Source organism: Cavia porcellus, unplaced genomic scaffold, assembly GCF_034190915.1.
Source record: "Cavia porcellus strain 051 isolate PalLab524CR breed Dunkin Hartley unplaced genomic scaffold, mCavPor4.1 scaffold_31, whole genome shotgun sequence".
In the NCBI taxonomy this organism is placed as follows: domain Eukaryota; kingdom Metazoa; phylum Chordata; class Mammalia; order Rodentia; family Caviidae; genus Cavia; species Cavia porcellus.
The window spans coordinates 9,808,887-9,835,980 of NW_026947514.1; the positions used below are offsets into that span (position 1 = coordinate 9,808,887).

General features: G+C 50.2%; 1 protein-coding gene across 2 annotated transcripts in view; it reads left to right on the top strand.

Moving 5' to 3' along the window:
- Nucleotides 1-1,227: 1,227 nt before the first annotated feature.
- Slc24a4 (solute carrier family 24 member 4) overlaps nt 1,228-27,094 on the top strand; it is a 154,100-nt gene continuing 128,233 nt past the window's right edge. The window contains exons 1-3 of one of the 2 annotated variants that reach the window (XM_063241431.1): nt 1,228-1,386; nt 2,521-2,671; nt 4,569-4,679. In XM_063241431.1, coding sequence (XP_063097501.1) covers nt 2,542-2,671; nt 4,569-4,679 — 241 coding nt within the window. In that variant the 5' untranslated portion in view covers nt 1,228-1,386; nt 2,521-2,541. Of the gene's footprint in view, nt 1,387-2,520; nt 2,672-4,568; nt 4,680-27,094 lie in introns of those variants that run through there. The other variant, XM_023561884.2, reaches the window with a different exon arrangement.

The following is a 27,094-nucleotide window of genomic DNA, read 5'->3' on the forward strand; positions in this document are numbered from 1 at the left end:
CGCTTTGGATTCAAAAATATCTATTTTCACTGTCCTAGGGGAGCTCCATGAACAGAATTTTAAGAAAATATTAAATTCCAGGGGGGAAAAAGATGCTAATTTCTTTATTGGTACTGTTTTAACCAATCTGACCCAAACACTGTCTTGTAAACAGGGCAACTGCCTGGTATCACTTACACTTTTCCCCCCTCGGCTTAAATTTGATGTTGAGGGCCTTATCCAAGCAGCTTTGCAAGTAACATATGTAGCACTATTTCATGGTCTTCTATTAGTTATCCATGACTGCATCTGGGTACCACCCAGTTAATGAGAAGGAAATCTGCAAATGTAGAGAAAAGTGCCGTGTCAGGGGTCTGCTTGGTAGAGGGCACCGCATTGGAGGGAGGGTCTCACTCAACCGAAGGCATCTCTGCAGACAGAAAAGGAACCCCGGCCTCTTCCATCTCACGTCCTCCAGGGGTTTCCCTCGCAATTAGTTTTGTGTTCATGCCTTTAGTATCTTTGTTGGTCTTGAAATAATGCTGCTGAAAATTATTAGAGAACCTTCTCCTTACAATCTAGGCACCTCTAACCTGTGTCTCTATGCCAGGCAAACACAAGCAAAACACAAGCTTATTCAGTCCAGAGGGAAGCTTGCAGGTTGTAGCCAGCAAGGGGCATTGAGACCAGCTCAAAAAGGAAACTCTTCACACACTTGAATGTGCACACAAATCTCCAGGGGATCTTGTTTAAAGTGCACACTTTGGCCCGCTAGGTCTGGGTGGAACTGTAGAGTCTGCATGTCTCACAAGCTCCCGGGCAATGCCCATGCTACTGCTGCCACAGAGTGGCATAATAAGCAGTGAAGAAATATTGCACATTCTGCAAAACAGTGACTGTAGAACCCTACTTAACAGCATTTATCCAAGGGTCCAGCTCCATTTGATTTAGGGTTCCTTGAAAGCAGAGACTGAGTCTTAGACATTCTCTCCTCGTATTTCCCTGGCTGGCACTTGGCATGAGGCCTGCGCATGGTGGGTATCTATTTAATTAAACAGACTTGGCCTTGTTCCAAAAGGGATTTTAAGTGGATTTAACCCTTAGTAGACCCTAAATGGCACGTGATAAGTTGGTCAGGGGAGGAAGTGAGGCCTGGAGGTCCTTCCCCATAAAGGTCCCCTCCACCTGCCTGTACCTGGATTACACCTCCCCGTTCTCCTTGGAAAATTTTCCTCCTGCCCCATTTTTAAAAGCGGTTTACACTAGAGGGCCGATGTGAAAAGAGGAAGAAAAACAAAACAAAACCAGAAAGCACTGCGAAGCGCTGAGGCTCCGGAATATCTCAAAAGCTCAACTCTCGGTGGCAGAGCTGCAGAACTCATCCTGCCTGTCTCCAGGGTTCTGCAGGTCGGTGTCTCGTGTCCACCACCCAGATCCCCCGCCAGCCCCAGGGGCCTCACAGAAGCGGATCCCGGCGGGCGCGGGTGCCTGTTGGCTTGGTGCAGCCTGTTTGTTAGCTGTGCGCTAGCAATTAACCTTCTTAGGCATCTCCCGTCTCCGGGAGTGGTGGGGTGATGGGCCTGGGGTCGCCCTTAGGGTCGTGGGGGATTCCGGGTAGGAGTTACTGCTGTGTAGAAACCCTCTTTCGAGGGTCCCCAGCGGTGCCATAACCGGTTTTCGCTGCAGCAGCAGCGGACAATAAAGAGCGAGCTCATTAGGCTCCACAGGGGAGGAGGGAGAGAAAAGGGGGGAAGGGGATTACAGTGTATTGGTCCGGTCAGCGGGCCTCGCGGGGAAGGGCGGCGCGCACCGGCGAGCGCGCCCGAGGGGACGAGTACACGTGCTGGGGAGGGCGGGGGGAGGCGGCGGGGCGGGGGGAGGCGAAAGCAGCTCGCGGGAGGCGCCTCGGCCTCGCAGACGCCAGCGCCGGCAGGCAGCCGAAGAGTCGGAGAGAAAGTTCCCGGGGAGAGCGCGCCCCCAGAGGAGGCCGACTTGGTGGCCGCTGCCGCCGGGAAGGTCGCAGGTCCCTTCGCGCCCGGTGCGCTTGGTCGCCAGGGCTCTGCTCGCCGGGAAGCGGCGGAGCGTAGGGGCGGCCGCGGCTAAACTTGGAGGCGGCGGCGGCGGCGGAGGAGCGCGAGGAGGATGCTGCGAGTGGGCGCGGGGGCGCGGGGCGCGGGGGCGCACTGAGTGCTCCCGCCGGCTCCGCGAAGCGGGCAGGTAGCGGCTCCAGCGCCCGGACTGCGCCAAGCCTGCAATCCGGGGCCGCCAGCGCCACCGTGCCGGCGTCGCCTCCTCGCCACGGAGCCATGGTGCGCGGAGCGCGCACGCCACGCGCGGGACTCTGAGCTGCGACCGCGCGGGCGCCTCCACCAGGACTGTCTGTTCGCGAGACCTCGCTCCCCGCCGACCTTGCTCACGGTCCATGAAGCTTTGGCCCGGAACCTCTCGCGACTGAGCTGCGCAGCGCCCGTTCCAGCTCCAGCGCAGCTCGGCCACAGGCAGCGCTCCGCGCCCTGAAGCTCTCCATCCGTCCTCTCCCAGGGACGGCACCCGGGCGCTGCGATGGCGCTCCGCGGGACTCCTCGGCGGCGCAAAGTTCGCGGGCGGAGAGAGATGCTACCGCAGCAAGTTGGCTTCGTGTGCGCGGTGCTGGTCCTGGTGTGCTGTGCGTCCGGCCTCTTCGGCAGCTTAGGTAGGTGCGGATACCAGCCTCCTCTTCCCCAGGTGTTGGGGGGGCTTGAGTCGGGAAGCCGTGGGACAGCTCCCGCCCTGTCCTCCTCAGGTGGGTCCCCAGGGTTTCCCAAGTCCCCTCCCTGCCGGTAGGCAGGGTGCACCCAGGAGGGCTGATAGACACTGAGCTAGGCTTCTGCCGAGCTGTGCGCGGCCCCAGGGGGCCCAGGACGCGTCTGCAGGTGCGGGTTACTAAGACAGAAGCCTGCACAGCCTCTGTCCCTGGAGTTCAGGGAGAGGGGCAGCGCCGCGCCGGGCAGGGGCGGGCATCTCTTGCACCGCGTGGGTGAGATGAAGGGTCCGCTTTCCCATTCTGTAGAGCAGCAAGGGCTGCGCTTTGAGTCCTTCAAAGACCCAAACTTAGAGGCTGGAAACTGGTCCTGGGTCTGGACTCTCCCAGGTTCCCTTCCCTGCCTGGGTCCAAAAAGGTGCCTGGGTTTTGTGACGTGCCTTCCCCAAACCCTAAATACACTGGGCAGTCTGTACCCGCGGGGTATTGCTGCCGTGTTTCAGCATCCCTGCATTCAGCTCCTCTTAATCCCCGCGGAAGGGGAGGGCTGTTTTGCACTCTGGCCTCCTCCAAGAAGAGACAGGGTCTTGGAGTCTCCTAGGATACGCACCCTTCAGCAGGCCCAGGGAAAGAGCAGAAACTTACCCCGTGTCTGTTGGGGAAGGTGTGCCCACAAGTCACCTTCAGGGGACATTCGTTGCCACCATACTCTCGTTTTGAGTTGGCTGCTGTGAACCTTTTATTTACTTTTTTCAATGTTGAAAGAAAGAAAGAAAGAAAGAAAGAAAGAAAGAAAGAAAGAAAGAAATGCTAGTGGTTTAGCCAGCAAGTCGTGGAAGAACAGCAGATGGTTGTCCTGAGCAGATAGAAAGGCCTTTGGTGTCTAGGGACCATTTAGAGAGATTTACAACCATATGTAAAAATCAAATAAATCAAATGAAAATTGATTAAACTACCAAAAAAATTTTTTTTCCAAAGCCCAGACTTTATGATTTGAGGATAGAGAATTAAAATTTGGCTCTTTCAAAACAAACCCAGAAAGTTTGTTGTAAACATCTTAATATCTATTGCCATGCAGTTGGGCAAGTCAGTGCTTTTTTTCAGGTCCACACCACAAATACCAAAATGCCTAGAGGTTCCTAGGCATCAGCATTCTAGAAGAGGTACCTTTATCCTCCTAAAAATGTGTACCAGGAGAGGGAAATGAGTGTGTGGAGATCTACCGTGAAGGTATCCTTATTGGCTGGATCAGAAATTACCTTCCTTTCTGCCTTTGGTAACAGACCACCTCCTCTCCTCCCATGTCACTCCTTGTGGCCCTTAGAGCCAGCAGTATCAGCAGCTTGTTACCGTAGACTCAAAGTCCCACCAAGACCTGCTGGACCAGAATCTGCATTTGACCAAGGTCCCCTGTGTTCTGAGTGAACATTCAAGTGGGACCAGTCCCAAGCCATTCTCCTCAGCTGTCTACCTGTTTGCTAACTTACCATCTGCCTGCTGGTTCCACCATGGCAGGGGCCACCTGAGTGTGTTTACTGAACGAGAAATTAATGGTCACTTAACCAAATCCTATGTTGCACCTGTGAGAGGCTGAGACCAGCTCAGTCTTACTCAGATTATGTACCGACCCTTCTGAGACTAAAAACAATGAATTAAATCCAAGTAGAGAGTGTGGTAAGTAGGCAGGTGGTAGCATACTTCAAATCATTGTATGCTTTCCCTACAGGGGTCTCTAAACAGCCAAGCAGGGCTGTTGCTGCCTTAGCTGGATGCACATACATATGTAAGGTCACTGAGAATGCAGGCTTGGCATTGACTAATGATGTCTCTGACTAATTTCCCAATCCAGGGCACAAAACAGCTTCTGCAAGCAAACATACTCTACAAGACACATGGAGAAACAGAAAGCTGATGGCACCTGTGAACGGGACTCATACGGCTAAGAACTGCACAGATCCTGGTAAGAAATACATTTGTCTCTCTACTTTTCGAACGTGGCTTGGCCTGGAGATGGTGCTTATTGGACAACTCCAGCTAGAGCCAGGAGAGGTGATTTTAGGAACCTGTGAGTAGGGTGGTGAGAGGTAACCGCAGACATTCATCAGCTGGGCTGCTGAGCAAGGTGAGTGCTTTCTTAACCCAACAGCTATGGTCACACTCAAGAGTTTGAAATTCGTGTCCCTTGTTCTCACAGTGCCCTATGCTTTCCATGCTCTCTTGTGTTATTGATTCCCCTAGTTTCTTTGTTTTTGGCCCTTTTTGCTTACTGTACACATTTGATGGAGCTCAAGAGGCAACAAATCCAGCCACTCTGGCAGATGGCGCTTTGGGGTGGCCTTCCTGGGTCAGAGCACACTGGGGTAGCTGCAGCGGGACACTGGGATGTGTAGCCTTTCTCTGGAGTGATGGCCCTATGATGCCCTGCTGCCCCAGGAGAAGCCGTCCACCCTGTTCCTCTTCATAAGTCTCTTAATGGTCACTGGAGGACGTCTTTCCTGTTCCCCCACCATATTCAAGCTTTGCTTAAATAAGTGAAGGTTCTTGAGAGGAGAGAGTACCCACAGGGAGCCAGGCCCCCCACAGGGCACTTGTAGGCATTAAGTCTGGTCTAACACTTGAGGTCTTTATGAGGAAGATCCAATAAGGAGATGTATTCAAAAGCCTGGAGGGGATGATAAAGTTGTATTATAAGCAGCTTTTTTGCCAAGTTCCTGGCAAATCACATGCTCTTTTGAAGGCACTGTTTTGCCTTCTGTGAAATGGATAGAAGAGTACTTGCCTGCTCAGCATCAGAAGAGCCCAGTAAGGCTCTGTGTGTTTAAGGAGACTGTGAGGGGAAGGAGCAGGTCTGGACAGCAGTCTTCCTGTGTTTTATGTCACCCTCTGTGAGCCAACTGTGCCTATTTTACAAGTTAGGAGAGGTCTGGGGAGGGGGCACAGATTGCTCAAAGCCACAAAAGTGATGAAGCTGGCTTTGGAACCAGATGTCTCATTCATTCATTGAGCTTAAAAAGGCTGAGGTCATCTCTCAGGGCTGCTGGACATTTCCTGCACCACTGACCTCCCTCCCCAGGGGCCAAAGGACATTTGGGATACGGAGGAAGAGACCGCCATTTGCAGGGACGTGTTGAGATTCTGCTGCCGAGTGGCTCCATCCATCTGGTGGCCCCATAGGTGCTAGTGTCTTACTTTCGCTAACCTCAGCCAGCACATCTTTCCAGAGAGACAAATGCACAGGCTGCCCTGCCCTTGTCATGGTAAACAAGCATAGGACTGGAGAAGCTAATGTGGGGCCCGCCCTGTCACCTCAGAGACCTGAAGTGCTACTATTGGGGTCATCCACATGAGATGACATTACTGCTCTGCAGAAGGATCGGTTAGGGACGTTTTGGCCCTGTTCTGGTTCACTGGTGCTGTCCTCATGGGCTCGCTGTGCCCTCCTCTGTCCCCTGAGTAACTTCTGTCCCTTGGACCTGATCATGTTGTCTGAGCCTGGGTCCCATGTCTAATGCTAGGGTTCTCCTGTGCTCTATCATGGTCTCTGTATCTTCTGCGTCCTGTCTGATCAAAAGGTGTCCAATAGACATCTAAAGCAGTCTGTACTATTTGGCAAGAAGGCCTGACCTTGTCCCTCTTATGGAGAGAGAAATGCAGGGAAATTGGCAGTGTCTTTAGCAATGATTAACATTTGCATTATGCTTTGTGTTGACTGTTTCCGGAATAGAGCTGGCCACACAGAAAGGACTCAGTAAATATGGGTCAAACGAGGAGGAAAGTCCATTTCTGCTATACCTCATACTTCAGTTGTTATTGTGTTTGTGCAAAAGCAGAAACACAAAGCTCAGGAGTTCAGTGCTTCTGAGATCTCTGGGGCAGGAGGCACCTCCTGGGTTACCTGCCATGCCCCCCCCCTCCACCACACCAGCCCCTCATCTCCTTCCTTCCTTTCCAGCCTCCCCATCCCGAGGCTGTCTGCCCCTTCGCATTCCACACCAGAGCAGGCACCTGGGCCCTGTCTCCAGCCCACACACAGGTTGGATTGGGGAATGAATGTAAGCAGGTGCTGGGTGCAGCCTGTCACAGGAAGGAGCTTCCAATAGAATACAGCAGAAGAGATCTGGACAGGTTTCTTGACCTGAGGTGATGATGAAGAATAGCCAGTTCCCATTCAGCAGCCTCGCAGGAGGCTGAAGGTGGGGAGCTGCCCCTATGGAGTTCTGGGTCTGATGCAGTAGGTGACGATCAGACCAGCCTCTCTTGCAATACCAGAATCCTTCACCAACTGAAGTTAGCAGGAAAAAAAAACAATACTGGAAGTGTAGGACCAAAGGTTCCGAAAGTGGTGTCCATGACTCAGTTTCTCTCTGTTGCTGAGTTTGGTTGTGTTCTACTGTGGGAAGATTAGGTCCAAGGTCCAACCTGAGGTTCTCCCAGACTCAGAAATGCTGGAAAGACTGTGTCCAGGGCTGAGCTACTCCACAGGGTTCTACCGAGTTGGGTTGTCTTGGTCATATGACGACTCTAAGCCAACTTCTCGGGGCCAGAGGAATGCTGGACCCTGACCTGGCTTACACTTGGGCCGCAGGGTCCATCTCCAGAGAGGGTGAAGCCACCTTTCTGTGCTCCTGCGCTCCCCCAGGGAGTGAGTTACTGGGCAGCTGGGAGTGAGTTACTGCAGGCATTCAGATTCCCATCCTGGGGTTGCTGCTATAGGAAAGGTGGGCCAGAGCCCCAGGTTCCAGTTTCAGGGCCATGAGAGAAGGTGGCATCCAGTGGGTGCCTCTCTTCTACCCAGCTGCTGGAGGCTGTCCTGGCCTCCCATCGCAGGAGACTCTTATCTTGCATCTGTCTCTACTGGCGGGGCTCTTTGTACTGCTCTTCCACAGAAATTCCTTAGGGACATGCAAGTCAGGGCTTTTCGACCGTGTTCATGCCCTAGCCCCAAATGTTAGCACACATCTTCCTAAGACCCTCCGTTGGCAGGCTCTCACTCCCTGTGCCTCCTGTGGGCTTTTCTTGGTTGAGAGAGGAGTCACTTTATTTCCTCAAAGCATGAATGGGGTCCTGGTCTTCCGGGAAAACCCCCTGGGGGGCTTGGGGTCTTTGCTCTGCTTGAGTCTTCTCCCAGGCTTCAGTGGTGGTGTTTTAACCTTAACCTTTGTGTTTAAGCTTATGTGTCTCTCATCAGCCACCCCTGGCCCAATGATAGCAGGCACCATTATCTAAAATAGCTTTGTTTCACCAGCCCTTGAGGGCTGCCTGCTCTGTGCCTGGAAGAGTCCTGGTGACACATGCAAATAGCTCAAGAGCTTTATAGATACATTATAAAATGCTCAACCACCAGCCCAGAGGGTCTGACTCAGTGGGTTTGGGGTGATCCCAGGAATGCAAACTTTCTAGGAGCTCTCTAGACAATTCCAAGGGGAAGCCAGAGTTGATATTTGCTGGGCTAGAGCCCACTGCTCAGTATGGTAGCCTGCTAGGAGTCTGGGTCTTGGACCCACACTGGATTAGAATCTGCAACCTAACAAGGTACCCAGGTGACTCCCGTATATCCCAAAAGCCAAGAATCCCTGGGTAGAATGTGTTGAACACTTTGTTGTTGATCAACAAATAGTCAAATGTTGGGCTGGGCAGCCAAAGGTGTCCCATGGTAGGACACCTTTCTAGCATGTGTGATGCTCTAGGTTTGATCTCAGCACTGAAAACCACTTAAAAATTTTTTTGACATAGGGAGGCTAAAAATACTACTTAATTTTGACCAGCAATCCCTATGAAAAAGCCGTAATTAGTTTTTCCCCAGAGGAGTGAAGCCATGACCTGGGTTAAGTTAGGCCTCAGATGTTTATTTTCCTGGTCTTTGCAGAGGAAGCCATGAAATAGGGAAGCGTACAGATTATGAAATAGGAATAAGTAACACTGACAGCCAATCATTGGGGAGGATCTTAGCTCTGGCTTTAACAGACATTTATTTCTCACATTCAGCGCCGGAGGCTGGGAAGTCCCAGGGCAAAGTGCCCATCGCCGGTGATGTCTAGTGAATTCTTTTCCTAGCTTGCGAAAGGCCTGCTTCTCTCTGTGTGCTCACATGGTGGAGACAGAGCACAAGCTCTTTGGTCTTTTCTTCCTGTCCTAAGGGCACTAATCCAATTGTGGTACCCACCATCCTCATGACCTCATTTAACCCCTCGGATCCCTCCAAAGGCTCCACCTGCAGTACCATCACATTGGGAGTTAGGGCTTCAAGCCCTGAATTTTAGGGTAACACAAATGTTCAGGCCATTGGAAGAACCGATGTTTCTACTCATCTCTGGATGAGTGCACCTGGAGTGTTTGTATACAGCTGAGGATTTGGAACCTGGTGCATCAAAACCTGGTCTGTAGGCGAGAGACACCTGGGGAGCCTGGAGGGTGTAGAGGTCTGACTCATGAAATCAGGACCAGAGACAGATGCTTTCCATGGGTGACTTTTGGAGCTTCTGAAAATCAGAACCCCTACCTAGCTCTTCCACAGTGGCTTCCTGCTTGTCACTGTGCATCCCCCAAGCTTTCCTGGGTCACCCTTTCCAAAGTAGCTCAGTCACAGGCCGTTGAGGCATCTTGTTCTAGCTCCTTAAGGATACCGGATACTGATTCTATCCATTGTTATGCTGTTTGCCTCCTCCAACTAGAATATAAAAGGCAAACGCTCTATTTGCTTTGTAAAACCACAGTATATCAGTTTTTCTATCTGTAAAACGGGATTCAGGGTCCCTAATTACATCCCTATTACATGAATTGATACCCGTAACACGTGCTTAGACCCTAGGTTCTGTTGTCATTGTTATTTCTCATCTGTTTACCCTCGTACGGATACAAAGCCTATGTACAGGAGGTGCTACACTGAAAAGCTATTTGTGGAAGAAAAATTAACAAGCAAGTATCATATCACCATTTATTCTTTACTCTTCTGGAAACAAAAATATGTTAGTTTGTGGCTTTCTTTTTTTTAAATTTTAGGAGGATTGGGAGGATGGCGAATACCAAAACTTTCATAAATTTCACTTTATATGAAACTCCTCTTGTCTCTTAATAGGTGTTATTTTACATCTATGTTGTTGATCTGGTGCTGGCACGGCTTCTCCTGTTCTCATGCTCCCCCTCTATATAAGAATAGAGAGTAAGGGACTTATCCTCCTCTGTGTTATTATTGGTCCCTTGGGTTTCCAACCTTTCCTGTGTGCCGTGTTTAAAAAGAAGAAGAAGAGAAGGGGATCTAAGTCCTCCTTTACCCTTTGCTTTTTGATGTTTGGGTTTCTTCTGCCCAGTTGTGTCTTGGGAAGGGCCTGGTGGCTGTGTGTGCACCCGAGAAGGTGGGGAGGGGCAGGCTGATGCAGTGGCCTGAGGATGGGAGACGCCTTAACAGAGTCTGAAGATGAAGGTGGTTTGTATCATTTTGGGGCTGGGGGAGACTGACGCAGGCATTAGACAGTGGATGCTTTGGGGTGTGCTTGGTTTACTCACCCCTTCCTGTTTCTTCTGCACCAGGCTGAGGTGCAGGTGGATGTGGAGGAGAAAGGGTGGCTGAGACAGCAGGATGGGACCCAAGTACCGGAGCTGGTGCAGAGCCTTCAGTGCCGGGTCTCGGTAGGCACCCTGATTTGGGAGCCAGGGTGCAAAATCACAAGAACTCAGGAGGAGGAGGAGGGACCTAGAGCTACAAACAGTACATCAGTCCTGTGGGTGGGTCGGTGCCCAGATACGGGCTGCAAGACAAAGCCTCTGGATTTGGAACAAATATCTGTTCTAGCACTGCTTCAGCAAGCTTGAGAGACAAGTCATACATCCCGGGTTTTCAAATTGTTACATAAAGGCAAATTCTGAGTTAGAGAAGCCAGAACTGAACTTAATACTGGGGGGCAGGGAGATCAGTGTGTGTTCTTTACAGCAAAAGTGGGAGTTCCAGACTGGGCAGGGCCTCTGCTGGGCAGGGCAGCTTCCAGAGAGCTAGGGAAAGAGTCACTGGCTACGTTGGGACGGTGACAGCCATCTGAGCCACCGTCCTGCCCACCAAGGCAGGCTGGGGAAGCAGCAGCCCTTCACCTGTGGACCTACACTTTAGAGGTGGCTTGGAATCAAGTGGACTCCCTGGCTTGGAAGCAAACAGTCTGGGTTCTCGTCTTGGATGCGGCAACATCTTGCCTTCTGGCATTTGAGGCTTTTTTGCCCTCTTTTTCTCCCTCTGTCGCTCTCTTGAGAAAATGAAGCCTGGAAAAGTCTGAGGGTTTTCAGTAGCCAGCAAAAGCTCAGTTTATCTGTCTTGGAGATGGTGATTTGACAGCGTGAAGGCAGATGTGTGGGTTTGAGTCCCAGCTCACCCTTACTGGCTGTGTGACCTTGAACGTGTTACATAATCTCTAAGCTTCAGACTTTCTCTTTTGTAAAATGATAGCAGCCCTTCCTACCCGCCTCAGCAGGCTTAAACTGTAGAAGTACTCACACCATGCCTCCTGCACAGGGTAGCTGCTGTGATTCTGGCTTGCCCCGTGGCCTGGTCGAAGTGCTTTTTGTGGGTTAACTTAATGCTTCTCCCAGTGACCCTATCAGCAGGTGCTGTGATTGTCCTTATTTTTCAGTGGAGGAAAAGGAGACCCAGAGATTAAATAACTATTCCAAGGCTATTCAGCCAACACACTCAGAGCCAGGTAGAGTGTGTGTATGTTTGTGTTTAATTAATAGGCTTTGTTTCCTAGAGCATTTTAAGTCATACAAAAACTGAGCAGAAAATACAATCCCTCTGTTCTCCATCCCACCTCCAACGATTCCTACTATTTTTTAACATCTTGTCTCAGAGGTCTGCCGTGGTGGCAGCTGATGGGATGATATTGTTATTGACTATTGTCCACAGCTGACATTAACATTTGTTCTGTGTTGTGAAATCTACAGGTTTTGGTAGACACACAGAATAGTTTCACTGCCTGGAAAATTCCCTGGGGAGCCAGGTTTTTAATATTTGGGTGACTGAGTCGTAAGCCTATATTCTGGGCCATGATTATTAGTACACGGGGCAAATGAGAAGGACAAATGAGCCAGGAGAGTGTCCCCAGCTACTCCAACCTGCCGCCCCCTCCCGGGATCAGAGAATACCTGTCCGGCACACATTGATGGGGGCCCACTGCTTGGTGTGTTTCTAATACCGATTTGTTTGCCATCAAAAGTTTTTCCCCCTTTATCCAAACTATCAGGGCCATCTGCTAGCAATCGCTCCTCCTAGCTGGGCCATCTGCTACCCCCGACTTGCAGATTCTCCGCTCTTGACGACGAGCCGGCCTCCCGTGATCCAGAGCGCGCCCACTCGGCTTCCTCTTGAACTCTGAGGCGCGTTCCTCCCGAGTTAAAAATGGCAATCATTAAGCACCGCCATGTGCTGCCTCAGGTGGAGGAGATCCAGCCATTCGACTCAACACAAGAAGGGAAAGCTTGAGGGAGGATCTTTGTGTTTATCGTTGTCCATTATCCAAGAGGCCGCTGGCACATAGGCTTTCGTTAAAATGGAGGAGAATCACAGTGCTGGAATAGTTGACTATTTCTCCTAAGAAAGCAGTGGCTGTCCCCCTTGGGAAAGGAACAGAAGGTCATTGTGTGGCTGGGAAGGGAAGACACCTTCCTCCAGTGGCTCTTCCTTTTGCTGATAGTTTCTGGTCTTGCTTCAGCTCGGTACTTGGCTTCAGCCAGGCTTTCACAGTAACTGGCCAAGAAATTAAATGTAAGGTGTGTTACTTAAACGTCTGTGTGCTTTGCCTTGTACTGGACTCTGAGCTCACGGGAACCAGTCTGTGCTGACATGGAGCATAAAATGAACCCATGAAAGACAGGCCAAGGCTTAAATCCCAGACAAACTTGCCTGTAACAAATGCACAGTGGGGAATCCCCTAAGGAGAGTGTTAGGGAGCAGAGAGCCGAGTGATCAGGGCAGTGCACCTTTCCTGGGCAGGAGGTAATGACCTCTAAGCCCAGCCTTGAAGGATAGGCTGCGGATGGCACTGTACATTTACAAGTGCTCCCCAAGAAATCACATCATCCCCGTACCTGGAGGAATGCTTACTAGCAACTGCTGTGCCTCGCTCTTTGGCTGTCCAAGGGGAAAGAGAAAACAAACACTAGCCAGGAGTTCCAGCTCAGTGGTAAGTAATGAGGCTTTGGGGATTTATCCAGGAGTTGGTGTGCAGTCAGAGCTATGGTGGAATCAGCTTACATTGATTTTAATTTTTTTAAGTAGGAGTGATGAGGATTGGGTGTGGCTGGAAACGTGGGTACAATCCATGCCACCAGACCAGAATGAAATTGCAGACTGGTCCTTGGGGCCGTGCTAAGCCATGGTTAGGACAGACACCACCATTCCCTGGGTGCGCTTGGCTCTGTGACCGCTCAGGGTAGATTGCAGATATAATGATGCAGGTTACATTTCCCTGGATCCCCCAAGCCTTTGATCGTTTTTGTGCTTGGATCAATGGTAGAAGCTAGAGTTGGAAGTCAGCTCAGCCCCCAGCTTGTAGTAACTGGCTGCCCAGACCCCCATCCAGCCTGTCAGGGAGCTGCACCCCACAAACACGGCTGTGGTCTCTCCACTGTCCTGTTAGCCTGCTGATGCCATGGGTGGATCAGGAGGTGCTGGCTTTGGAACGAGGACTGTGGAGTCAGACCCGCTGGTTTCCCGTCCTGCTCTGCCCTGACTAGTTCTGTGCTCTTGAACTAGATTACTTTCTAACTTAAGGGAAGGGGCAAGGTTTGTTTTCTTCGCTGATGTGTCCCAGCTTAGTGTGGCTTTGCACGTGCACGCGTGCTTGTGATGATCACACAGCACCTTCCCCACAGGTTCAGAAGCTGTAAGTATGTTCATCTCTCACATGGTGAGCACCGTCCGAGTATTTGCTGCTGAAATACCTTTGAAAGATAAATTGAACTGAAACTGTATGGAATACGTATTAGGACTGGTCCCTGATGAAAGGCTGAACGTGCAATTTATAGATGCAGTGAAAATGAAGAAGGGCTCTCTGGAGCTTGTGTTTGCTCGTTATTCTTTGAAAACCAAAAGCTGTCGACTTTGTATGGCTGACCTCAGAGGTGACCAGAGCATGCCGTGGAGTGTTTCCTTTAAATCTGGTACTTCTGTTGGTGACATGACACCTGGTGAATGGGATCCCACATTTGGAGACCAGATTTTGTGCTCTGGCCTGACAACCAGTGTGATTTTTGTGGAAGTCATTTTGACAGTCTAGGCTTTAGTTTTCTGGCTGTGAAACAGGCCTAGTGATGAAAGCGTTTATCCCGTGGGCTTTTAAGGGTTAAGTATAGTGTGCTGGGCAAATATGATTACTATGGTTTGCACAATTATAACAGATACTTAACTCTTTGAAGAAGATCCTTTCCATGTGACACACAGAAAACTAGTTGTTTGGTGACTTTTTAGACTTGATCCTTTTAGGAGGAAGACTTGGTGAAAACATTGCTCTTGGTTCATATAGGCAAAGACCCCGCTGGTGGTCACAACAGAGGATGAAGTCGTTGAGACCATTTTTTTCATCTGTGTAAAGTGTTTATGACCTCGCCCACGCCAGTTCATCTGGCTTCCTACTACAGATGTTGATTCTGTTTTACATGCCAAGTTCCATGAGAGCTGGGTAGATCTCTTGCCAGTTGGTTTGGCTCCATGCTGTGGGTTTACTGTGAGGTTGTGGGATGCATGCTGATCCAGGAAACCTGTGTGCTGGGCCTGTGGCGATGTTAAAACTGACTTTGGTGTAGACACTGCCTCTGTTCTAGAGCTTCCATTCTAGCTGAGAGGACAGAAATCTGCAAAGCTGGTCTGTAGTGTGAGGGGGAGTGCTGGGTGCCACAATCCTGGTGGTAAGTGCAGAGAAAGGAGTTAAGTCTTCAGTGTCAAGATCATAGAGGGCATCATATAAAAGGTGGCACTGAAGATGGGGAGGGGTGGCTTTGGAAGGGTACTAACGGAGTAAACCTTTGGGCTGCCCCTCCTACCTGCTCTGCACACCTTGTCTCACTGATCTTATTTCTTAGAGGGCAAGCAGAGGTGGTTTTGTGCACTCCCTGTTACAAAAAGGCAGAGAGAGGTTAAATAACTTGCCCATGGTCTTCTAGCTCCGAATGGGCAGAGCAGAGCTTTGAACTTCAACAGCCTGGCTGTGGAGTCTGTGTTCTTGGAAACAGGAAGGTGAGCGCCCCTCCCGGCTAAGGGCTGGGTAAGGAAGTTTGGGGCAGAAGGTGCGTAGGTGGGTTTGGATGCTGATTCACCCTGTAATGTAGGTTGGAACGAGGAGCCTTAAACCCCCAAGGCCTTTGTGCTCTACCTAGTGGGCTGTGGGAGCTGCTGATGGTTTCTGAGCAGCTCTGTGTTTTAGAGCGACAGCTCTGCTGGCATGTGGAGGACAACTCGTGCTTCGTGAGCATCTCAAGGCAGAAGACAGTGGAGCTGGAACAATTGGGAGCTATCACAAAGAGAGATTTAGGCAAAGCAGTCTCTTGTGTGGGGTGCCACGGAATGGACAGGGAGAGAGGCAAATCTTGCATGAGCACAGGTGGGAGATAGCAGTTATCAGACTACAGATGACATCTGTGGTCCATGGCACCACCATTTTCTGAAATGGGAATTTGGGCATTCTTGAGAATCAATCCTTCCTTCCTTCCTTCCTTCCTTCCTTCCTTCCTTCCTTCCTTCCTTCCCTTGCTCCCTCCTTCCCTCCTGTTTGCCTTCCTTCCTGCCTGCCTTTGATTCAGACCCTTCTATGGTGACCCTAGTCCAAGAAGAGTCTTTTTCTGAGCACGGTGGCTGGTTTTTGTGCCCTAGTCTACATTTTGAAAATGCATCTGATGTACTTCCTGAGCATCAAAGGCTGAAACACCAGGGTAATGCTGAAACCAAGGAGAGAAATCCTTGTCCTTGGTCACCCCATAGGTTGGAAGGACAAGGTAGGCTTCCAATTGTGGGCAGCCTGGGGCCTACTTGGAGGACACACTCAGGCACCTGGCACAGCATTTACAGTGACCGAGCTGGGCTTTGATGCCAGTGGGTATTTGCTGGTCAGATGGGCAGGGTAGGACATTCCTGGTGGTGTATAGGGCCGACTGCAGAACTAGAATGGGAAGAGAGAATGTGGCCAGATTAGGGCTGAGGCAGGTGTTTGCAGTTCAGATCTTTGGGCACAATGGCTCCCTGGACTGGACTGTCCCAGGTTCCATGTGCTGTTCCTGCAGCTGGGTTTTTGCCTATCATAAAAGAGGTCTGAGGTGTAGGAAAGATTCCTCCCACCTTCAGGACCTGGCAGGTGGGGCAGTTTAGGGAAGGAAAAGGTACAATTCCTACCCTGTAAAGCAGAATATCGAGAAGGTATGGGTCACTCTAATCCTTGTGCTCCTCTCCCATGTCGCCGTGCATGTGCAGACATCCTGTTTATTAGGGCTTGACTCCCATGGGAGTTCACTGAGGCCTCAGTGCAAAGGCAATTTGTGTGCCTTTGGAGGAACCTTGGAGGCATTTAAACAAAATGATAGGGAAGAGTGTGTAAATATAGAGCACGGTACGTACCAGGTGAGAGGGAAGGCCCTGAGGCCCTTGCTGTAGGGGAAAGCCCACACTCAGAGTCTCATCTTGGTGTCCTTTTCTGCCTGTTCTCCATGCCATGAATTTGCAAGTGAGCAACCCACTGTCCCCCGAGAGAGAATTCATCACACTCTATGTGCACCCCATAAAGTAGCTGCTGCCCAAGCTGGTGACCTTGGGACTTACCCAACTTGGAAATAAACAGCTGTTACGGAAGTCCCCAATATGATGCTAAAAATGCCTTTTATTGCCAAATAAACTTCCTCATGAAGGTGGTTGACCTCACTTGACCATAGAGGCATGGACAACATGATGGCCTGGACACTTGGATAAGGTGGGACATCAACTCACAAGATGTGGCCAGGAACCAGAAATGGGGATCCCTGCACTGAGATCCCTGCACTTTAGCCTGGAGAAACTCAGTACCAGAAGAGGTAGGCATCTCCCCAGAGACCTTCAGTAGTGTTGACAAAGGCAGTTACTGGAGTAGACAGAATGATTTATAAGCGAGATTAGAGAAGCTGAGCAGCTCTGGCTCATGAGCTAAGCATCCATGAAGGAGGATATGTGAGGAACAGGCATCTGACATAGTGTGCCTGGCTGTGCAGGGCTGTGCCTAGGAGAGTGTCAGGCTGGGGAGAAGACCCGAGGCCAGCTCTCTTCTGCTAAAGTGCCTCTGAAATCAACCTTGGCTTCTGCACCCACTTTCCTAGGAAACTGCAGGGAAATTCCATCACCTAGGATGTTTCAGTTAGACAGGGCAGCAAGCTGGAGGGCTGATTAGGGAGAGAAGCTATGCCACCAACGGGATGGGCTTGCCGCATGGTTGCTTCTTTTCACTCTTTAATTTTGGGAAAGTTCTTCTGTAGGTCTCCAAGCGGGCAAGCCCTTGGAAGGGTTGCTCTGAAATCTCTTCAGTCGTCTAAAACTTGCTTGTGTTTTCCTTAGCCGGTGAAAACCCTAATATAGTGCTGTGTGACAAGCAGCTAAGTGGCTTGCAGGCTCTGGGTGACCCATATGCATTAGGAGGAGGAAAGAAGCGGGGCCCTAGGCACTTAGTCTCCAGCCAGATGTGCGGAGAAGGTACTGCTGCTGCTCCTCCAGGCCCTGGGTTCACTGTGAGTGCTTACAGTCACACGATCAAGCCAGAGGGGAGCTGCGAGATCAGGAGGAAGGTAGTGGTGTCACACCTCCGCGCAGTGTTTCTTCGTGGCTGTGCCCATGATCACCTGGATCCTTGTTGAAATGTGGGTGCAGGGGGTCTTGGGTGGGTCCTGAGCCTCTGTACTTCTAACAATGTCCCTGCTGCCGACACTGCTGTCTCCTGGAGACCACACTCAGGAGTGGCAGTGCAGGGTCTGCCTTACCTAGGTTTGAGTCCCAGCTTGATCAGTAAGCTGGTGGCTCTGGGCGAGGTACTCAGTAGCCTCCACCAGCCTCAGTGTCTCCGTCAGTGACATGAACTCCAGGCCTGAGCTGACCAAAGTCCTGTTAGAATTACCCACGATCATGTTTGTTGGGTGCTAAGCCCCATGGCAACAGAAAGCTTATACTCTTGGAGGTTGGGCCAGTGTCCCCCAAACATCTTCAAGGGGTACTGGCTCCATCACCTTGTTGGCTTCAAACAGTGTCCAGAATCAGAGAGCTTTGAAGAAGACTGCAAATTCGGGCCTTTCTCGGACGTGGACTGGGCCACAATGATGCACTGAAGGTTCTGAACTTTTCCACAGTCAAGAGACTGCTAAGTTTTAAAAGTAATTTTTTCCTGTGGTAATGTAACAACAGTTGCCATTCTGTTAAAGTACATAGTTCCGTGGCATTAAGTACATTTCCACTGTCATGTTATCGTCATTACTGTCCAACTCTAAAACTAGTCCGTCTTCTAGGACTGAAACTCTGTTCCCCTGAAACACTAATTCTGCAGTCTCTGCCCTGCAGTCCCTGGTAACCACCCTCTGGCTTTCTGTCTCTGTGGCTCTGACTACTCCAGAGCCCTGCAGACGTGGAATCGCAGTATTTGCCCTCTTGCATCTGGTTTGTTCCACTCAGCACAAGGTGGTTGTACCTTGTGTCAGGATTTCCTTCCTTCTTAGAGGGCCAAGGGACAGCCCCTGTTATGTATAGACTACATTTTGTCCATTCTGGTGGATGGGTGACAGTTTCCACTTTTTGGCTATTGGGTGTTGAAGTATCTGTTCAAGTTTCAAACTTTTGTGAATTTAATACTCACCTAATTGGGACAAGTGTGTGAATGGGTGCCATCCCCAGCCTGCTGTGTTACAGCAGAGAGGTGGACACTGTGGTCCTTGGCTGAGGTCCTTCCACTCTGGCTGTGCCCCAGAGTCAAAAATACCCTTTCCTGGGTCCCATCCTTTATCAGTTAAGTTGGAATGCCTAAGGTCGGGTCTGGCCCAGGTGTTTTGAGAGCTCCTGGAAGACGTCATGAACACACAGGATTGAGAGGTCAGTGGGATATCTGTTGCAATTCCCCGCATGCTGCAACCCTTCTGTCTCCTGTCCCAGATCAGCCAGCCACCTGGGAGTTTCCTGGCCACCCAGGCTCAGCGAGGTGGTCCTGGAGTGTAAGCGAGGGTAAGGAAGGCCTTGGGGCTGGCGGCAGCCTTGGCCTTGAGCTCCCATAAATCCGCCTCTTGTACACAGGTATTCCTTGTCTCTATCTCCCTGGGAGACTGGGGAGGGCCCAGGCTGCACCCACAGGAAATCACCAAGTATCTACAGATGTCAGCTGCCACAATCAGGACCTGCCTTGCCATAGTGTGCAGGACTGGCTGCAGGCTGGAAGCACTGTTTCTGATTTGGAGGATGTTTTTATTTATACACACTAACGGCATCACAGTTTCAATATTTCTCCTCTGGAATGATCACTGTTGCTTCTCGTCGTGTGGCAGCTGAGAGATGGCATCTCTGACGCCAGTGTTCCCTGCCAGCTGGCCCCGGCTTGTCAGAAGCACCCCCTCCTTGACATTGATTTGTCTCAGCACCGCGTCACCTCAGGAGCCACTATTTAGTGGTCTACCAGCCCTGTCTGGCAGCCTGATCTCACTTTGGTTTGATGTGTAATAGTGTGGACGAATGACTTACAGGCCTCTAAATTATTATTTTTAAAGTATATGTCAGGCCTCGGGAAACAAGCCAAAAGTATATTTTTATTCCAAATTAAATCTTCCAATTTAGTCATCTTTCCCTAAGACCTTTCCCCAGGTCTTTTATAAGGAAGTCAACCCTAGAGAGATCCAGGCATTTTGCTGCATCCTAAAGGCAGGGCAAGGTGCCTCAGGGGGAATCAGTTTCCTGGGCCCCTGAGGTCAGAACCCATGGCAACTGGCCTGACTTCCCTGCAAGCCTAGTAACCAGTTCCCAGCCAAGCCATAGAGCCCAGCGAAAAGCAAATCCTCTGGTCTGGCACATACAGCTGCAGTGCCATGCGTGATGGGCTGTCCTTTCTTTCATTTGGGGAGTGTGAGAAACATGATTTGAACAAACTAGCGGAAATGTCCCCGTGCTGGTCCGTGGCACTGAAAGCTTTGATATCCAGGGTAATGATCCAACAGCAGTAAAGGTGATGACTCGGATCCTTCTAAAGAATCTTTACGGCTTTTTGACTGCAGATTGTAGCCCACTGGGAAAGTACTTGCCTACCATACTGGAGGCCCTGGGTTCCATTTCTAATGGCCTTGGACTCCAGCCCCCATGCAGACAGAAGATATGGGGTGTTTCCCCTTCTCTGTATCAGGAGCCCCCTCCTACAGTACGTGCTCATCCGTTGAGTTGGGTGTAAATTCCATCACCCAGGGCAGAGCTCGAGACAGGGCTATTGGCATTTTAGATCTGAGTGTGCTGGCCTGGGATCAGGGCGTGTGTGCGCGCTGGTCTCTGGTGACTTATGAAGCTCTGTGGGCTGTGGATGGATCTCTGCAGCCCTCGAGCTGTCGCCCATGGCCTTGCTAAGCACCTGTTGTGTGGCTGCCTGTTCACTGTTCAGCTCCTCTTCCTCCACACCTTGGTTTCCCATTCTTCTTGGTGCCCATATGAGACGATCTCGGGTAGCAAGAAGCAGCAGCTGCCGCCCTTGAAACTGCACGGTGCAGGCGAAGCCTCTCTGCCTGACATGGTTTGGTCATAGCTGACCGACCCCTCATCTGTAATTGTGTCTCAAGATTCACTTTCTGCATGCAGGCCGCATCGTACAGCTGTAGTCCCTGATGTCTCTCTTCAGAAGTTGGCAGACAAAGTGGAGAGCCGTCCGCAGACTTATTAGAGATTCACGGCGACTCTCCGTAGGATTGAATGGCGGTTACTTTTGAGTTTACCTAATCCTGGAGGCCAGATTTTTGGCAGCCGGCTTCTCCCTGCCTCCCAAATGGATTGGTGCAGCTCTCCACCCGCACCTCTCCACCACCCCTGGGGCGAAGTCTGCTCAGGCATCTGCTCACTCTTTATTTACTCATTTGTTTGTTTCCCCAATAAATCCGAGAGCCTCTGAGGTGTGAGAAGTGATTTGCCAAAGGTAGATGAATGGAGCGAGGCTCACCCCAAGAGTGTGCAGCATGAGAGGAGAGAAGTCGCGTGACTCCAAATATTAGCACATTCATCATAGCCACGTAGCTCTGCTACACGCATTCACACGTGTGCCTGCACAGGCACACACATGCACACGTGCATGCACAGAGTCCCTGAAGCTTAGTGGAAATGTGTTATTTACTCTGTAAAGCTTTTCACGCCCAAATAAACACCACTGCAGTGCCTGCTCTTGCAGAATACCACAGGTAGGGAGATCGACTCCCGTCCAGGGATCCTGAATTATAACATGATGGGAAAGGTGGACTAATAACTAAAATGTGCTCCGGGGATAGAGGAGATACAGATCTACATTCCTGAGAGGGGGGCGGAGCCCAGCCATAGTCCAGAGGAGCAAGGGACAGTTCCCTCATGGAGGACTGGGTCTTAAAGTTGTAGTGACCTTTGATCTTACAGGTGGTGGGAGCTCCCTGCAGGGTTTTTGGGAGATGATTTGCATTATTGTTTGCTTCCCCCCAGCTCATCCTAGAGAGGTGGGGATGTCAATTGCATTTGAGGACCTTCCATCTGTTGACACTGGGCATGGATGTGTGACCAGCTTTGGCCCATGGCAAGTGAGCAGCACATGGTGTACATCTGCCAACCCTTTTCTCTCTCCCTGAAAATGGGGTGTCCTAGGTGACACTTACCTTTCTGCCTGGATTCTGGAATGGGAGGACAGGAGAAGCCATCCCTCAGTTGCCAATTTGTGATGGGAAGGAGAAATAAATGTGGGTTGTGTGCTCCCAGTATTTTGGGGATTGACTTGGCGGTGTAATCTTGCTAGCCCTGGCTAACAGTCTCTCGCTGGTGGACTAGTGTGGCTGACATGAGCAGGGTGAAGGGAAGGCCCATTTGGGGAGAGGGGTCATCTTAGAACCAGGTAAAAGCAGACTTCTATCACCTAGATAAGGAGTTTGGATTTCTTCCCCTCTTCTACCTCAACTTTAGTACCAGGAATTGAACCTAGGACCTTGCACTAAGCTACAAACCCAGTCCTTTTTTGTTTTTCTGTTTGTTTATCCCTTGAAACAGTCTTGCTAAGTTACTAAGTTCTTCAGTTTGTGATCCTCCTGCCGCAGCTCCCCAGAGCCCTTGGATTGCAGGTGTGTACCTTACAGGGATGGGGTTACAGACCAGAAGTTTGGATTTCTTCCTGAGGCCACAGGAGTCAGGGGTGGCTTCTGAGCTGTGAGTTCTGTGCCAAGGAAGGTGCTTTGGGACGGTGACTATGACCCCGAGGGCCAAAGGATGGATGGACCCAGTTCTGTGGAGACATTCAAGGCTTTTGGGGTGGGGAGGACGTGGAGAGAGATCTCACTCACTTCAGGGACTGACTGGATCGAAACCAGATTGTTAGAGACTAGGTGACTGCCTGGAGGTGAATGGGGACAGAGGCCAGTCCACACCAGGGAGGGTCTTGGGCCCTCCACATGCAGGGGGAAGGGGCTGACCCCTGCTGGCAGGCCTCCCGCGTGGCCTTGCACTGCCCTCCCTGCAGTGCAGCCTTTTGCCAGGTCACAGCGGTGTCTGGGGGCCCGGTTGGGGGATGAGAGGGCGTAGATTCCCAGTCCTCTTCCTGCTTTGAAACCTCCCGAAATCCCACTGCTGTCCTGGTCACAAAGGCTGAAGGTGTGTGTGTGGGTGACTGTCCAGGGACACGATGGAAGCAGAGGGTGGCAGGGGCCTGTTTAGGGTATACTGAGCCCCAGAGCGAAATTCAGTCCCCTTGCAGGCCTTGGGTCCTGCCACTGGCCCCTTCTCATTGGTCAGTGCGGTGGCACCCACCGGTCACTCATCTCATCCAGCAGTGTGGCCAAGTGGCAGGCGTGAGCGCACTCCCTGTGGTTGAAGATGCCTCTGCCACTTCCTGGTGGGGCCCTGGGGCGAGATACTTGTGAACCCTTCCAGGCCTGAGTTTGCTGGCATGCGGTATGGCACAGGCAGCCCTGGGGTGGGACCTGGGGTAGCGGGAGGGCTGTGTTTATGGAGCATCTGCCCCGGTGCAGAGCAGGCCTCCAGGAGCTCGCAAAATAGACATGCAAATAAGGAGATGTACAGTGTCAGGGACAAATACTGTGAAGGAAAACATTGGGATAAAGAGACAGTGACCGGGAAGACTTGGGAATCTAAGAGGGTGTTTGGGAAGCCTCTCAGCAGCCCCTGGAGCGGATAAAGTAAGGCAGGGCTTTGTCGATATCTGTAGAGGCAGGAGGACTCTGGGGACTTCGTACTTGCTTTGTGGAGCCAAGAGATCAGGAAGTGCAAAGGGCCTGAGAGGAGATGTGCTTGGGTGTGTTGGGAATGGCACGGTGTGACTGGAACAGAATGAGCTCTTTGAGCGATTTCTTTTTTCCTTGTAAGAAAATCAGTTTGCTGCTTCCACTTCCTGTCTGGGTTCTGTAGCAGATGCAGCATTCTGGAAAGTAGCCGAGGAATATGAATGTCTTGTCATTCTGAGGCCTTGGGTGGTCGGTGTTCCCATCTGTAAAGTGGGAATGGTCTTTCTTACCCATTTGGATGATGGTAGGGAACACACAGGCTGTGTGTCCTCAGCCTCTCTGTGCAGGCGTTCAGTAAACATCAGTCACTCTGAGCCCTAGGAGAGACAACCTGAGGTCACGGACAGATGCGGCTCTCCCAGGTAGCATGTTGGAATGAAGTCTAGGGCCCTAGGGAGTAATGATCACTGTTGTAACCACAACCATCCACTTTAAAAAACGAAACGGCCCTTGCTTGCACTGTGATTTGTTTGTGGTTGTGGCTGCTTACAGTGGCAGTTTTACCCGTGAAGGGTGTTCTGAACCCGGGCTGCGGTTCTCCCTGTCACCAGCTCTCTAGTCCCCTGGGGAGCGCTCAGGGCCCCATGCTGACATCCCCCAGACAGACCCTAATCCCCGGGCGTGGGCCAGGCCTGCTGATAAGAATGTGCGGCTGTGGTTAAAAAGGACCGAGTCTGTGTCCCCAGGTTCCCCCTGCACCGCGGGCTGGGGTAGGGGCCAAAGCCCCCCTGAGCTGCCTCCTTGGTGTCAGAGCCCCAATGTGGCTTATTCATGCAGCTGGATGTAGTTTTATGCTTTTAATCTTCTAGAAACAGACTCATAAAAATGAGAATGCTTTACGGCTGGCTGTCCGCTCTCACCCAGAGCCCAGGCAGGTTCTAGTGTTAATCTGTTTCTCTTTCCGGGAGTTCGCAGTAAGCCTCAGCCAGCCTGAGGGAGCCAGTGCGGTACATTCCCGATGCCATGCGGGAGCTCACACTGAGCTTGAAGGGACCTCGAGTGCGCGTGAGTGTGTGTGTCTATCCAGGGCAAGCGGCAGAGCCAGGAACATGAATTCTCAAGGCACTGTAGCGACCAGGAAGGGCTATGCTTCCCGTTAGGTAGTGAGGTTCTCATTGTTCATTTTGTTTCCCTTATTGCTATGGTTGCTAGGAAGCACATGTGTTTAATTCTTAATTATCTTAGACTTAGAATTTTTAAAAAATGTAATTTGCCATCTCTACCTTACATCACTTCTCCACTGTCACTTCTTTTTTACTCTGATTTTAAGCCTTTTAGGGGAAGTGTTTTCTTTATAAAAATACTTTATCTTTTGGATTTCTCATGTAAGAGAAATCATGTGATATCGAAGCTTGTATATCTGATTTATTTCATTTAACATTATTGTCTCAAGGTGGATCCGTGTTCCTATGAATGGCGCAAGTGTGACCTCTGAAGCACATTTTCTCTCTCCTTTCATCTGTTGATGGATATGCATAAGCGGCTTCCAAAACGTAACTGTTATGAACAGGCGGGGTGCGCATGGAATCCTATAATATGATTTTAACTCTTTTGGGGTAATACCTAGAAGGGAAAAGGTAGGTCAAGTGGGATTTCTAGCTTCAGAGTTCTTTTGAATCTCCATATGTGTGGTTCTACACTGTTAGTTTACATCCCACTAAAATCGTAGAAGAGTTTCTTTTACCCCACAGCTCATTAGTGTTTGGTATTCCTTGATTTCCTGATGAAAGCCATTCTCTCTGGGGTAAAATGGAATCTCAGTGTTGTTTTAATTTGCATTCTCTAATGGCCAGCAATATTGAATATTTCTTCATGTATTTATTGGCCATTTGTACTTTTTCTGGAAAGTGCATATTCATTAATTTCAGTTTCTTGTCTTGTGATGGAGTCTTTTGTTTTGGGTGGTTTTTGTTTTTTGTTTTTTGTTTTCTGAGTTCTTTATATATTGCAGGTACTCGTCCTCTGTCTGAGGGGTAGCTTGCAGACTTTTTTCCCCATTCTTTAGGTTTTCTCTTCACTCTGTTGGCTGTTTCCTTTGCCGTGAAGAAGCTTTCTGACTTGATGAGATCCCATGTGTTGATTCTTGGCACTATTTCTGATGCCTGCGTGGTTCGTGCAGGAAGTCTTTTGCCTGTGCTCATAGACAACCAGAAATAGGGAGACAGATCTTTTTCACATGGGAAGGGAATCCAGAGAGGGGAGAGAGGGGACAAAGGAGGGGAGAGGCATGAAAAAAGAATTGAGATGCATCATATACATGCACCAGTGTCACACAGTAAGGTGTAATCATTATGTACTGTAAACGCGGACTAATAAATAAAAACTGAAAAACTACTTTTAAGAAAAGAATTACGCCTTGTGCCTGGGTATCTAATTGGAACAGAGCTGTTCTCGTCATATTCAGAAGGACAAGTGTTAAGCTTCTTTTGTAACCCTGGCTGCCCCAGATGCAAATCAGTTCAGGGGAGGAGACACTTGCTCAGAGGTAGACAGGAAGCGAGAGAGCCGCGTGCTGTGTTTACTGACCGTGTGAGCTTGGCACGTTTAACCTCCCTGAGCTTCCGCTGACTTATGTATGAGGTGGAAAGGATCCCAGCCTTGCAGATTCCAGAGCAGACTGAATGTGCTGAGGCATAGAACACACTTGGCATGGCCCCTGGCACTTAATAAATACTGACGTGATCGCATTTTTCCAGTGAGCTTCGTGCTACATCAGGGTAAATGAACCCCTATTGCAGAGACAGTGAGCCCAAGGCGCCGTGGGCCACGAGTCCTTGATGTAGCCACTCACTTCTGCTGTTCTTTTTTTCTTTTTTTTTTCTTTTTATCAGTACCAGGGGTCAAATTCACGACTGCTTGCTTGCAAGGCAGGCGCTTATGCCACTGAGCTAAACCCCCAGCCCCGCCTCTGCTGTTCTAAGAGGAGTCTGTAAAGAAAGATGTCACAATAAAACTTTATTAATCCTGGGCCGTGGTTGTGCTGTGGAGCATATACTCCATGGGACTGTCTTCTCCATCCACCCTGCACCACATCGGAAATGGAGACTTCACAGGGGTGACTTTTGTGTTGTCTTCTATTAGCTTCTGGGTTAATTTTCCTCCATGATTCATAGTAAGGAAAGAGATCATGCTAAGGAATCTAAAACCAAACCAGTATGTCTACGTTTTTTTCTTCTCTGGGCCTAACCTTCTGAAATACAGGGGGAAATCCTTTCATAGTAAAGCACTCTAAGAGTCCTCCCTGGGGAAGGCTTTCTGAGCCCAAAGGCCACCAAGGGGCCGAGCCTGTCTCTTATCACTGTGAGCACATTGATTACTAAGAACGCTGCTCTGGGGTAACACTCTGAACTTAGGGATCCGTGAGCTCCAGGAATCTCATAAAATAAGCTATCACAAAACAAAAGCGAGAGAGCTGAGGACACCCTCTTCTTCCAGGTTTCTTACCCAAAAAATGATGTAAGGATTGCTGTTGACTTTCATTGTCCTGAATAATAAGAACAATAAGAAACTGTAGCCCCACCCCTTGCTTTCTTTCTCTGAAAAACTGTAGTTAAGGGTCACAATGCCAGGAGGTCGGCATTCACAGTCAAAATACAGAATATTTCCGTTACCTCAGGAACACTTCTTGTTGCTCCTGGCATTTTAAAATGTAAGCTTTCATTGACTTTTGGGGGAGTCTGATGGGGTAGCCCACTGGCAAAGTGCCTCATTCATTTTAATGATTTACTTTTTCAAATACCACCTGCAGCTCAGAGTCGTGTTTCCAGGAACAAAATGTCTCAGCTTTGAAGAAAGAGTTTTGTAATTGATTGTCATCATAAGTGAGAGTTCTTGTGGGTGTAAGGATGTGGCACTGGTGCCACAGGGTGGGCACTCATCACTCTACTCTGCAGACGGTGGAGCAAAAGGGTCATT